Genomic DNA, 12848 nt, shown 5'->3' with positions numbered 1-12848 from the left:
GAGTTTAAAAAGATGAAGACTATTATAATAAAGGGGAAGTGAATATGAGATGACTAACAGTAAAGTGATTTTGAGAGGGTTCGGGGAGCAGCAATAATAATAGCAGGGATTCAGGACAATGAAAAGAGATAAAGAAATTTTTACACTATAAATTTAAAAAGTAATAAAGTTAGAATGAAGCAAGAGAAGGGAAGCATATAGTATTAGGCTTAAAGAGAAAGTTAAGTAAATATAGTGAGAGAGATAAATAAAAAGGAAAAAATGAGTAAATAAATACAAAATAGGAATTATATTGGAGAAAAAGACCAACCACAGCTCTATCAAAAACAAATGAGCCAAGATTAATATATTTGGGTTAGGGATAAAAGGGAAAAAGAAAGAAAGAAAAGCTTAAGCGATGTCTAGAAGAAAGACATTTGATTTTTTTTGTTTGTTTCTGAAAACAAGTTTTATTTAAATAAGTGTTTAAACACACTACATAACATTAAAACTGAAGGGGGAAAAATCCAAAACTCAGTTCATTACTTCACATGGCATTGGGCAGGTGTCGCTAGTAAAGTTGTGAGCACTACAGCTAGCTAGATGACTGACACATCATTTTGAAATTTGTTCCCTTGTCAAAAGTTTAACTCTGATGGGAGGTTGTCCTCAGATTCTGGTGTTTGGACATCAATTAGCTGAGATATGTCTGGTTAAAAAGACCTCGGTGGCACACCAGATATACTCATCACCCTGCTTAGAGGAAAGGTGGCCGCTCTAAGCTCCACCCACCGGTCAGGTTGGAGATCTTTGACTACCCCAGGCTCCCTCTAGCGGTAACATGCTGCCGCCACCTCACTCCTTCTGTCAGCTTCACCAAGGGCTGCTCAGATGGTGACATTCTAGGAGGGCAAGGAACTCTGGCCAGACATGGCCACCTGTGATCTTGGGGCTCTGCACTTGGCTGAAACATCACATTATTGCTTTGTTTCAGGCTGGACACTGCCAGGTGCCTCCTGCCTGACCTCCGTTTAAGTGAGGGACTTCAAGACTAGACAGTATGGCTCTTTTCAGTTTATTGCATGAAGGAGTTACACTAGTCCGAGTTAAAAGCAGACCCCAAATGGTTACATTATACAAGCTGTGAGGTTTTTAAACTTGTGACAAGGGACAGAAGAGAAATTCTACTCATTGCAAGGAAATCCTCACTTAAGCTTCAGTGAGCCAAAAAGCACTTAAAACCCATGAACCTTCAGCTGGTCATCCTTAGCCAGTCCAATCTCTACCAGGAACTGGCATATGTTCTTGCGCTGGTCACCCTGTAGCTGAATTACTTCTCCATATTCTGGATGCTCAATTACAGTACCATTGCAGGCAAATTTCTTCTTAAACGCCTTCACTAATTTCTTTTTATCGTAATCATCAGCAATCCCTTGGACAGTAGTAAGGGTCTTCCTGCCGTTTCTCTGTTGAGTTCTTATATGGATATAATCCTCAGTGTCAGCAGGAAGCAGATCATTACCCTTACTTGCATCAGCAAAGGGGTCGAAAGAGTGGAAGTTCTGGATAGCGGATATATGATACGATTCCTTTTCATTGGTGGAAACGGCCTGCAGAAGGCTGCGGCGGGAGAAGGTGGGCAGGGGGGACGGAGTGTCAGGAAATGAGGGGGGCTCGAGGGGAAGGTTGCTGAGTCCTCGGTGGTGGCTCACCGACTGGGCAAGACATTTGATTTTGAGCTGAAAGAGGGAGAAGGCATACTAAGAGTGAGGAATGAAAACCAGAATATAACCAGAAAAGAATTAACATTTGAGACCAAAAATAAAGAGCAGAGGAAGGCAGAATGTAGTAGGAGAGAAAAAGAGTAAAGTTTGAGATTTGAAATACCCAAGTAGTGGAAATATAGAGATAAAATTGAATAAATGTAACAAATGCCCTGTCCACAACAAAAGAGCAAAGTTCGATTAAGGTAGAGAGAAAACAGGAGTATTTTAATACAGGAAAAAAGAATATAAGATGACCAATGACAAGAAAAATGATTTTGAAAATTTGGAGGGGTGAGAAATAGTTTAAAATGGAAAGAAATTATAGCAAGAGAAAAACAAAATTTAAAACAAAAGAAAGGTGAGGAAAGAAGAAGGTTAAATAGGGTAAGAAAAGGGAGGAGCAAAATATGAGCTTTGAAATAAATTATAAAATCTAGTGACTTAATATGCACAAAATTGAGGAACAAGAAATGAATATTAAAAAGCTTTGGAATAGAGATAATTTCACAAATTGTGAAAAAGACTGTTGGTATTCATCTCATTATATGTAGCATGAAGTATTTAACACTGTTTCTTTCTTTCTTTCTGGGTTCACCTCTTGTAATGTCAGAGGGTGTCCCAGTCTAGCATTAGGAAGCCTGTTTGAGACTACCAGGGATCCACAGTCTATGGCTCATTACTTCAGTTGTTAATCTAGTCACTCTGTAGTCAGCAGTCAGGCATAGGCACTACGGGGTGGTGCAGAGTTGTTCCAGTGAGTGGGGCTATTGCTTCTCCTTGGGCTGATGCCACTTGGAGGGGAGTTGTCTGCTAAGATAGCTCCTAATGTGTGGGGGATGACTCATCAGTGGGGTTCTGGTGGCTGCTCCCTAGTTCTCTCCCCAAAGCCACTGTCCTTGTCTCTCCTCAGTTGTCACTAGTCACTTTACAGCCACCCTTTTCTGTAGCCCAGGGTTAGTGGCTAAAAATAAAATTTTAAGCATTGACCTTTTAAAACGCTTTCTGTGACTCCAGCCATATGTCTCTGGAATAGAGAAACCCTTCTGCTTTTCACAGCTAGATGTTATCTGGGTTCTTTTCATCTCTGGTGCTGTAGGCTGGAAAAGCCAGCTTGGAGTCTAGACCCCACACTTCTCAGGAGGAACCCCATGGCAACTGAACTATTTCTCTGTTACTGTATTTGCCACCCCTGGGAGCCCAGCCAACCCTCTTGAACCTCCTCTCCACTCCAAATCAGTCATGTTGTGGTGAAGCTTTTTCTACTGTCTGTTCATACTTATAAAGATTTTTTTATCATTATTGTTTAGTTGTTTATTCCAGGTGATTTCTCTGCAACCTAGCTGGAAATCCAGATTGGTCCTGGGGAAAGGTTAGTGTTTCTATTTACTCCTCTATCATCTTGGATCAATGATGTGTCTTGCTGTCCATTTTAAATAACAGCCTTGCTGGGTAGAGCAGTCTTGAATGCACACCTATGCTTTTCATCTGGAGACAAGGAGACATCGCGGGTGCAATGAGTAAAGAAAACACCTCACTTTGCATCCCTTTGATTAATCCACCTGGCTATACTGAGTGGGAACAAATTATGTAAATCCTCCCTTCTGACTGGCAGAGCAGCAGTGTGCTCATGGTCCCTGCTCAGCATGACTCAGCTCCTCTTTTAAAAAGTCTCAGTAGGTGCTGCCACTGCAGTGCTGAGCTGCTGCCCCAATTTCCACACACCCCACCTCTCTAAAAAGTCAAGAGTCTATCTCAGTCACAGCCAGCTGCAGCCCTCCTCCGCTAACCACATCCAGGTGCAGACAGTATCTTTCTCACTTTCTGAAATTCTCCCAGTCAGTCTCTACAGTGAAGCTAGTGTGTCACTAGCTGTATTTGTATGTATTCTGGTTCTCCTCGATGACTTTACATATCAAAGTTGCTCCTGGCAAGGTCAGGGGGATTCCCCATCCAGGGAAGGGAAGGAGCTGCCAGGCTATCTCTGACCTGGCTCTCCACAGATGCCCATTTTGAAGCATGCTTTGAACTCTTTGGCTTCTAAACTTCATATCAGCTAAGATTCTGTTTACTGTTCACAGTTTTACAGAAATCAGCTTGATAGGAGACACAAGACTTGGAAAATTTTAACTTAACGTAAAAAGTTGTAAGTCTAGCAAGTAATGTGTATGTTAAAGATTTTGTTTCAGAAACTACAGGTAAGGCCCGACCTGGCTCCTGGGAAAACAGCCCACCTCCTTGGGCACTGCTAAAGATTATCTTCTGCCGACAACTGGAGGCATCAGGGGCCTTTGTGTTCCAGGGAGAAACAGACGACCTCCCTCCTCTGGGAACAGCAAACTGCCCAGGGAAGGAATGTTGTAGCTTCTATCATCTCATCTCAAAGCCCTCACCACTCCTCACCATCCCCTGGTATAAAAAGTCTGGCTAATAAAGAGAAGGAAAAATGGTGTGTTAGGGTATGGACATACCATCTTCTCAGATCGCCGGCCATCTGAATAAAGCACCCATAAATATTCAATCATTCTCATTGTTTATCGGTTTGGTAGTGATAGGCAGCCTGAATGCCAGTGCCTTTTCCAGTTACAAGCTAAGTGCCCAAGTTGAGTGCAAGAGCAAGTTGACTCAGCTCCCACCTACTTGGCCACCATATTTTCTACCTCTGTGTTATGTTTATGGATTATATATTCAATCCATATTAATTTATACAAATTAAATGCCAGATTCAATGAAATTCCAATTAATCATTGAGCTACTTTTTTATTTAGTTATTTTTTAAATACAGTTTTTTGTATATTTCTCTCACCCCAGCCCCCCCCGCCCCGTGCTCCCCATCTCCCTCCCATTTCCTTCCCCCCAGTCCTCATCCCTGTGTCCCTCATACTTCTTCCTCTAAACCCCTCCCCTTTTTCCCGCTTAAATTCCCTTCCCTCTCCCCTCTGGTCACTGCCCACTTGTTCTCTATTTCAGTGTCTTTGTTTTTATTCTGCTTGTTTGTTTGTTTTGTTGTTTAGCTTCCTGTTGAAGGTGAGATCATATGGTATTTGTCTTTCAGCACCTGGCCTATTTCACTCAGCATAATGCTTTCCAGTTCCATCCATGTTGTTGCGAAGGGTAGTAGCTCCTTCTTTCTCTCTGCTGCATAGAATTCCATTGTGTATATGTACCACAATTTTTTGATCCATTCATTTACTGACAGGCACCTAGGTTGCTTCCAGCTCTTGGCTATTGTAAATTGTGCTGCTATGAACATTGTGGTGCATAGGTTCTTTGAAATTGATGTTTTAGGATTCTTGGGATATCATCCTACCAGTGGAATTGCTGGGTCAAAAGGCAGGTCGATTTTTATTTTTCTGAGAAAATTTCATACTGTTTTCCAAATGGTTGTACCAGTCTGCAATCCCACCAACAGTGAACTAAGGACCCCTTTCCCCCACAACCTCTCCAACATTTGTTGTTTGATACTTGGTTTATGATAGCCATCCTGACTGGTGTAAAGTGGTATCGCATTGTGGTTTTAATTTGCATCTCTCTGATAGCTAACAATATTGAGCATCTCTTCATGTGTCTCTGGATATTCTGTATGTCCTCCTTGGAGAAATGTCTGTTCAAGTCCTTTTCCCATTTTTTAATTGGGTTAGATGTCCTCTTAGAGTGGAGTCGTGTAAGTTCTTTGTATATTTTGGAGATTAAACCTTTGTCTAGATATCATTGTCAAATATTTTTTCCCATACAGTTGGTTGTCTTTTTAATTTAATACTATTTTCTTTAGCCAGGCAGAAACTTTTTATTTTGATGAGATTCCATTTGTTAATTCTTTCCTTTATATTTCTTGCTCTAGGGGACATATCAGTAGAAATGTTGCTGCGTGGAAAATCTGAGATTTTCTTGCCTATGTTCTTCTCTAGGACTTTAATGGTGTCAGGGCTTATATTTAAGTCCACCTTGAATATATAAATCCACCTTGAATTTATTTTGGTGTATGGTGTAAGTCTTTGCTCAAGTTTCATTTTTTTGCACATAGCTGTCCAGTTCTCCCAACACCATTTGTTGAAGAGGCTATCTTGACTCCATTTTATGTTACTGCCCTCTTTGTCGAGTATTAATTGACTGTAGAGAGTTGGGTTGATTTCTGGGCTCTCTGTTCTGTTCCATTGGTCTATGTGCCTGTCTTTATGCCAGTACCGGGCTGTTTTGATTACAGTGGCCTTGTAATACAGTTTGATATCAGGTATTGTGATTCCTCCTACTTTGTTCTTCTTTCTCAAAAGTACAGCTGCTATTCAGGGTCGTTTATGGTTCCATATATATTTCTGAATTGTTTGTTCTATGTCTGTGAAATATGCATTTGGTACTTTACTAGGTATTGCATTGAACCTGTATATTGCTTTGGGTAGTATGGGCATTTTGATGATGTTAATGCTTCCAATCCATGAACAAGGTATATGTTTCCATTTGTTTGTGTCTTCCTTGATTTCTTTCTTCAGGGCTGTGTAGTTTTCTGCATACAGGTCTTTTACCTCCTTGGTTAGGTTTATTCCCAGATATTTTATTTTTCTTTTTGCTATATCGAATGGAATTTTTTCCCTTGATTCCTGCTTCTGCTGATTCACTGGTGATATACAAAAATGCCTTTGATTTCTGGATATTGACTTTGTAACCAGCTGTTTTGCCAAATTCATTAATTAGTTTGAGCAGTTTTTTGGTAGAGTCTATAGGATTTTCCATGTACACTATCATGTCATCTGCAAACAGTGACAGTTTTGTTTCCTCCTTTCCTATTTGGATGCCTTTTATTTCCTTTTCCTGCCTGATCGCTGTGGCCAAACCTTCCAAAACTGTACTGAATAGAAGTGGTTAAAGTGGACATCCTTGTCTTGTTCCTGATCATAGTGGAAAAGCTTTTAGTTTTTGTCCATTGTGTATGATGTTGGCTGTAGCTCTCTCATATATGGCCTTTATTATATTGAGGAATGCTCCCTCTATTCCCACTTTGCTGATTGTTTTTATCATAAATGGGTGTTGTACCTTATCAAAAGCTTTTTCTGTACTTATTGATATGATCATGTGGTTTTTGTCTTTGCTTTTGCTTTTGTTTATGTGATGAATTACATTTACTGATTTACGAATATTGAACCATCCTTGCATCCCTGGGATGAATCCCACTTGGTCATGGTGTATCATCCTTTGAATACATTGTTAGATGAGATTTGCCAATATTTTGTTGAGGATTTTAGGGTCTATGTTCATCAGTGATATTGGCCTGAAGTTTTCTTTCTTTGTTGTATCTCTATCTGGTTTTGGAATTAGAATGATGCTGGCTTCATAAAAGGAATTTGGGAGTTTTCCATCCTTTTGGATTTTTTGGAATAGTCTGTGAAGAATGAAGGTTAAGTCTTTCTTAAATGCTTTGTAGAATTCTCTTGTGAAACTATCTGGTCCAGGGCTTTTGTGTGATGGGAGTTCTTTGATTACTGCTTCAATTTCTTTTGCTGTTATTGGTATATTCAGGTTGTCTACTTCTTTTTCATTGAGTTTTGGGAGATTATATTTTTCTAGAAATGTGTCCATTTCCCCTAGGTTTTCAAATTTCTTGGCATACAGTTCTTCATAGTAATTTCCTACAATCCTTTCTATTTCTGTGGTATCAGTTGTAATCTCTCCTCTTTCATTTCTGATTGTGTTTATTTGTGTCCGTTTCCTTCTTTTCTTGATGAACCTACTTAAGGGCTTGTCTACTTTGTTTATCTTTTCAAAGAACCAACTCCTGGATTCATTGATCCTTAGAATTGTGCTTTTTGTCTTTATGTCATTAGTTCTGCTCTAATCTTGGTTATTTCCTTCCTTCTACTTGCTTTGGGCTGTTTTTGTTGTTGTTCCTTGAGTTCTTGCAAGTGTAGGGTTAGGTTGTTTGTTTGAAATGTTTCTGTCTTCTTTAGGTAGGCCTGTATTGCTATAAACTTCCCTCTCAGGACTGCCTTTACTGTATCCCATAAGTTTGGGGTTGTTGTGAGATCGTTTTCATTTGTTTCCAAAAATGTCTTGATTTCTTCCCTAATTTCATTCTTGACCCATTCCTTGTTTAATAGCATACCATTCAGTCTCCATGATTTTGGGTGTTTTAGGATTTTTCCTTTGGGGTTGGTTTCTAGTTTCAGTCCATTGTGGTCAGAGAAAATGCTTGATATGATTTCAATATTCTTGAATTTGTTGAGGCTCATTTTGTGTCCTATCATGTGGTCTATCTTTGAGAATGTTCCATGTGCATTTGAAAAGAATGTGTATTTAGCTTCTTTGGGGTGAAGAGCTCTGTATATATCAGTTAGGTCCATTTCATCAAGGGTGTTGTTTAATGCTGCAATGTCTTTGTTGATATTTTGTTTGGAAGATCTGTCCATTTTTGATAGTGGGTGTTAAAATCCCCCAGTATATTTGTGTTGCTGTCTATATCTTTCTTAAATTCTTCTAAGATTTTTATTATATATTTTGGTGCTCCTATGTTGGGTGCATATGTATTTACGATCTTAATGTCTTCTTGGTGGATTCTTCCCTTGAGTATTATGAAGTGACCTTCTGGGTCTCTCTTTACAGCCCTTTTTTTGAAGTCTATTTAGTTTGATATGAGAATTGCTACCCCAGCTTTTTTTTTCTTTTCTGTTTGCTTGGGAAATTTGTTTTCAGCCTTTCACTTATAGTCTGTGATGGTCTTTTGTCCTGAGGTGGGTCTTTTGTAGGCAGTATATTTGTGGGTCATGCTTTCTTATCCATGCAGCTATTCTGTGTCTTTTTGATTAGAGCGTTTAATCCATTTACATTTAAGGTTATTATTGATAGGTAATAATTTGTTGCCACTTTTGTACCTGTGTTCCCCTCTGTCTGTCTTTTTTCCTTCCTTTCCTTAAAGTGGTCCTTTTAGTATTTCTTGTAGGGCTGGCTTGGTGGCAGCATATTCTTTTAGACTTCTTGCGTCTTGGAAGCTCTTTATTTGGCCTTCTATGTTGATTGAGAGCCTTGCTGGGTGAAGTAGCCTTGTTTGTAGGCCTCTGTTTCTCAACACTTGGAATATTTCTTGCCATTCTCTTCTTGCTTGGAATGTTTCCATTGAGAAGTTAGTAGCTAACCTTATGAGGGCTCCCTTGTATGTTACCTCTTTTTTCTCCCTTGCTGCCTTTAAGATTCTCTCTTTGTCTTGCAATTTTGCCATTTTGATGATGATGTGTCTTGAAGTGGGCCTCCTTGGGTTCCTCTTGAATGGGACTCTGTGTGACTCCTGGATTTGTGTGACTTTTTCTTTCATCAAATTAGGGAAAATTTTTCTCATTACTCTTTCAAATATGTTTTCTATCTCTTGTTCTTCTTCTTCTCCTTCTGGTATTCCTATTATTCAAATATTATTACATTTCATATTGTCTTGCATTTCTCTTAATGCCTCTTCACTCTTTCTGAGCCTTTTTGTTCCCTTTCCTGTTCTTTCTGTGAGATGCTTTCTACTTTGTCCTCTAACTCACTAATCCGATCTTTTGTCTCATCTATCCTATTTTTAAGGCTTTCTATTGTGTTTTTCAATTCAGAAATTTTATTCTTCATTTCCTCTTGGCCCTTGCTAATAGTTTCCATTTCCTTTTTCATGTTGATATAGTTCGCGGTGAGATTATTATAGCTCCCCTGTAGTTTCTGGTAGCTCATTGTGAACTCTTTGAACTTCCTGATAACCAGTGCTTTGAATTTAGTATCTGATAGTTGACTTGCCTCTATTTCATCTAACATTCTTTCTGAGGGTTCCTCCTTTTTTTTCATTTGGGGATTGTTTCTTTGTCTTCCCTTTGTTTGTGGGACTCTTCTTGTTAGCCTCAGCTTGTTAGATTAATTTATTTTGACACTCTGGGTGTATGGTGTGAACTTCTGTGGTGGAATGCCTGTGAATTTCAGTGGTGCAGTCTCTTTCAGTTATCCTGTCATTCTCTGCTTCAACCTACTCAAATATGCAGCAACTTTTGGCTTCTCTCCTAAAGCAAAGTTCAATTTGTTTCTCTGACTCTACTATTGGGAGGCCTCTTCTATGGTCCCAGCTCTGATATTTTCATATTTTCAAGTTGATTGTGACTCATCTGGTTCCTCCGTGACCGTCAAGGTTTCTCATCACTTATTTTCATATATGCTTGGCAACTGCTGGCTTGCTGAATTCTCCTCCTCCGATCAGATAGGTTTTTCTCCCTTTTGTACTAGGAGCTGGTATCTTCTCTGTCCTACTCTATTGCCATCTTCATTGAGCTACTTTGTCAGTTTGTTTGAGATAATTGGAGTATGAATTGAAAAGTTCACTTCAACAATTAGATAATAAGACATTATAAGAACAAAAATAATTAGAAAAGTGTGGTGTTGGCATAAGAACAAGTAGAATATTAGAAAAAGAAAAGAGTTGCAGATGCACATGATGTTTTGTTTTATGACAAAGGTGAAATTGCACAGTATTGTATAATGAATGCATTTTCAATAAATACTAGGACTGGGTAAATTGGCTTTTCATATGTACATTAAAAGTTAATATAAACCCTTATACACAGAAATAAATTCCAATTATATTATTTATTTAAAATTAAGATAAAAATTCTAGAAAATAACTTAAGAGAATATCTTCATGACATTGAAGTAGACAAAAAATATTTAAGTAGACAAAAAAGCCCTAATCACAAATAAAAATGTAACAAAAAAAGACACCGGCATTTGGGCTGCCTGTCACTACCAAATCCAATAAGCAATGACAGCAGTTGAATCTTTATGAGAGCTTTATTCAAATGGCCAGCGATCTGAGAAGATGGTGGGTTCATACCTTATAAGACCATCTTGTCTTTCTTTTCCAGGCCAGACCTTTTATAAGTGTGTGGGGGGAGGGATAAACAAGGTATGATGAGGACTTTGAGATTTAGAAGCTGCAACATTCCTGTCATCTGCAGTTAACTGTTCCCAGGGGAAGGAACTCATCTGTCTCTACCTGGAACACAAAGGCCCTGATGCCTCCAACTAGTAATCTTTTAGTGGTGCCCTAGAAGGTTGACTATTTTCCCAGGGGCCAGGATGGGCCTTATCTGTAGTTTCTGAAACAAAAGCTTTAACATACACATTGCTTGCTAGACTTATAACTTTTTACCTTAAGCTAAAATTTTCCAAGTCTGACTCCCCTATCAAAAAGATTGATAAGTCTTTTTCAATCAGAATAAGACTACATTTCAATCAAAGTTGGACTACATCAAAATAAGAATTGTTCATCAAAAGGTACTGTCAAAAAGCAAAAATCAATACTACATATTGGGGGAAGGATATATATATATATATATATATATATATATATATATATCCATGTTTATATATACACATAAATATATATCCATATTTACAGTTAAATGCAGAAGTAGAAAGACTTAGTAGAAAAAGAAGTAGAAGTAGAAAAACAAAAGTAGAAATATATATATAAATACATATATATGCATATTTAGAATTAAAAACAGAAGTAGAAAAACTAAAAGCTAATAGAAAAACAGGTAAATATTTGAACAGACATTTCACATTTTAAAATATCTAAATTACCAATTAAAATATTGAAATATTTTTCAATTGCATAATTCACCAAGGACATGAAATTTAAAACCATAGAGACAATCCACAGAACAGTTAAAACTTACAAGCAGTGAGAATTCTTTCACACTGGTTTTTACTGTGTGAATTAGCACAACTACCTTAGAAAATAATTTAACAGTACCTTACAAACTGAATATCTGAAAACCTTAAGAGCCAAGAATTCTATTTCCAGGAATAAGAACAACAAAAATGCATATGCATGCATACAAAAGAGACATATACAAAAATATTCACAGCAGCACTGCTTTTATTAGCTAAAAAAAAAAGTGTAAAAGCTCTTGAATTCCTTTGATGTCTTCCTGCTGAAATGAGAGGGATTAATCTCTATTTGTTCTTTAAAATTTTTTATTGTTTTTCTATTACAGTTGTACCAATTTATTCCTTTTGCCTTCATCCACAAAGCCCAACCTCCACTCTCATAGTCATTCTCCACACCACTGTCCATGTCCATTTCCATTCACACCATGGGTTGTTCATACACGTTCTTTGACTACTCCCTTCCCATTATTTTATCATTTTCCCTCCACACTCTGGCCACTGTCAGTTCATTCCATGTTTTTGTGTCTCTGGTTCTATTTTCCTTATTTATATTGTCCCTTAGATTGCTTTTATAAGTGAGATCATATGGTATTTGTCTTTCACTGACTCACTTATTTCACTTAGCACAATATTCTCCAGTTGCAGCTATACTGTCATAAAAGTTAGGAGTTCCTTCTTTCTTTCTGCTGTGTAGTATTTCATCATGTAAATGCACCACATTTTTTTTTGGATCCACTTGTCTATTAATGGGCATTTAGGCTGTTTCCAGCACTTGGTTACTGTAAATAGTGCTGCTATGAACATTGGTGTAAATAAGTTTATTTAAATTGGTGTTTCAGAATTATTAGAATTTATTTTCAGCAGTGAAATCACTGGGAAAAAAGGCAGTTCTATTTTTAGTTTTTTGAGGAAATTCCATGCTTTTTTTCACAGTGGCTGCACCAGTCTGCATTCTCACCAACAGTGTACTAGGGTTCCCTATTTTCCACATCCTCACCAAAACTTATTGTTTATTGGTTTTGTCCTTATATTCTTCCTTTGTCTCAGAGTTTAGATTGGATATAACATAAATAGCGTAATACACATTTGTAGATATGAAATTAGATATCCTCCTAGGAAGACCAAGGTATGAACCTAGAAAGAAAAGATAGAAAGATATTTGAAAAAAAACTGGCAATCTCCATGGTAACTAATGTTTTGGGGATCTTTGTTGACCAGTGACAAGATGAAAATCTGACTTTTAAAACATTATAAAAGCAATACACTTACATAATATTTTAAAAAGATTTTAATTTATTTATCTTTAGAGGAGAAGGGAAGGAGAGAGGAGAAACATCAGTGTGTAGTTGCCTTTCACACATCCTCTGCTGGGATCTGGCCTGCAGGGAACTGGCTTGGAAGCTATTGTCCAATATTCTTGATGAACATAGA

At 37.9% G+C, this 12848-nt stretch overlaps 1 protein-coding gene across 1 annotated transcript in view; it reads right to left on the bottom strand.

The window, feature by feature from the left end:
* Nucleotides 1-1040: 1040 nt before the first annotated feature.
* The window catches only part of LOC119046883 (uncharacterized), an 86440-nt gene continuing 74632 nt past the window's right edge, over nucleotides 1041-12848 (bottom strand). Inside the window, exon 3 of the mRNA XM_053667936.1 lies at nucleotides 1041-1718. Coding sequence (XP_053523911.1) covers nucleotides 1215-1718 — 504 coding nt within the window. The 3' untranslated portion in view covers nucleotides 1041-1214. The remainder of the gene's footprint in view (nucleotides 1719-12848) is intronic.

This window comes from Artibeus jamaicensis, unplaced genomic scaffold, assembly GCF_021234435.1.
Source record: "Artibeus jamaicensis isolate MK-2021 breed Jamaican fruit bat unplaced genomic scaffold, CSHL_Jam_final contig_475, whole genome shotgun sequence".
Lineage (NCBI taxonomy): Eukaryota > Metazoa > Chordata > Mammalia > Chiroptera > Phyllostomidae > Artibeus > Artibeus jamaicensis.
This window is presented reverse-complemented; position numbering and strand designations above follow the sequence as displayed.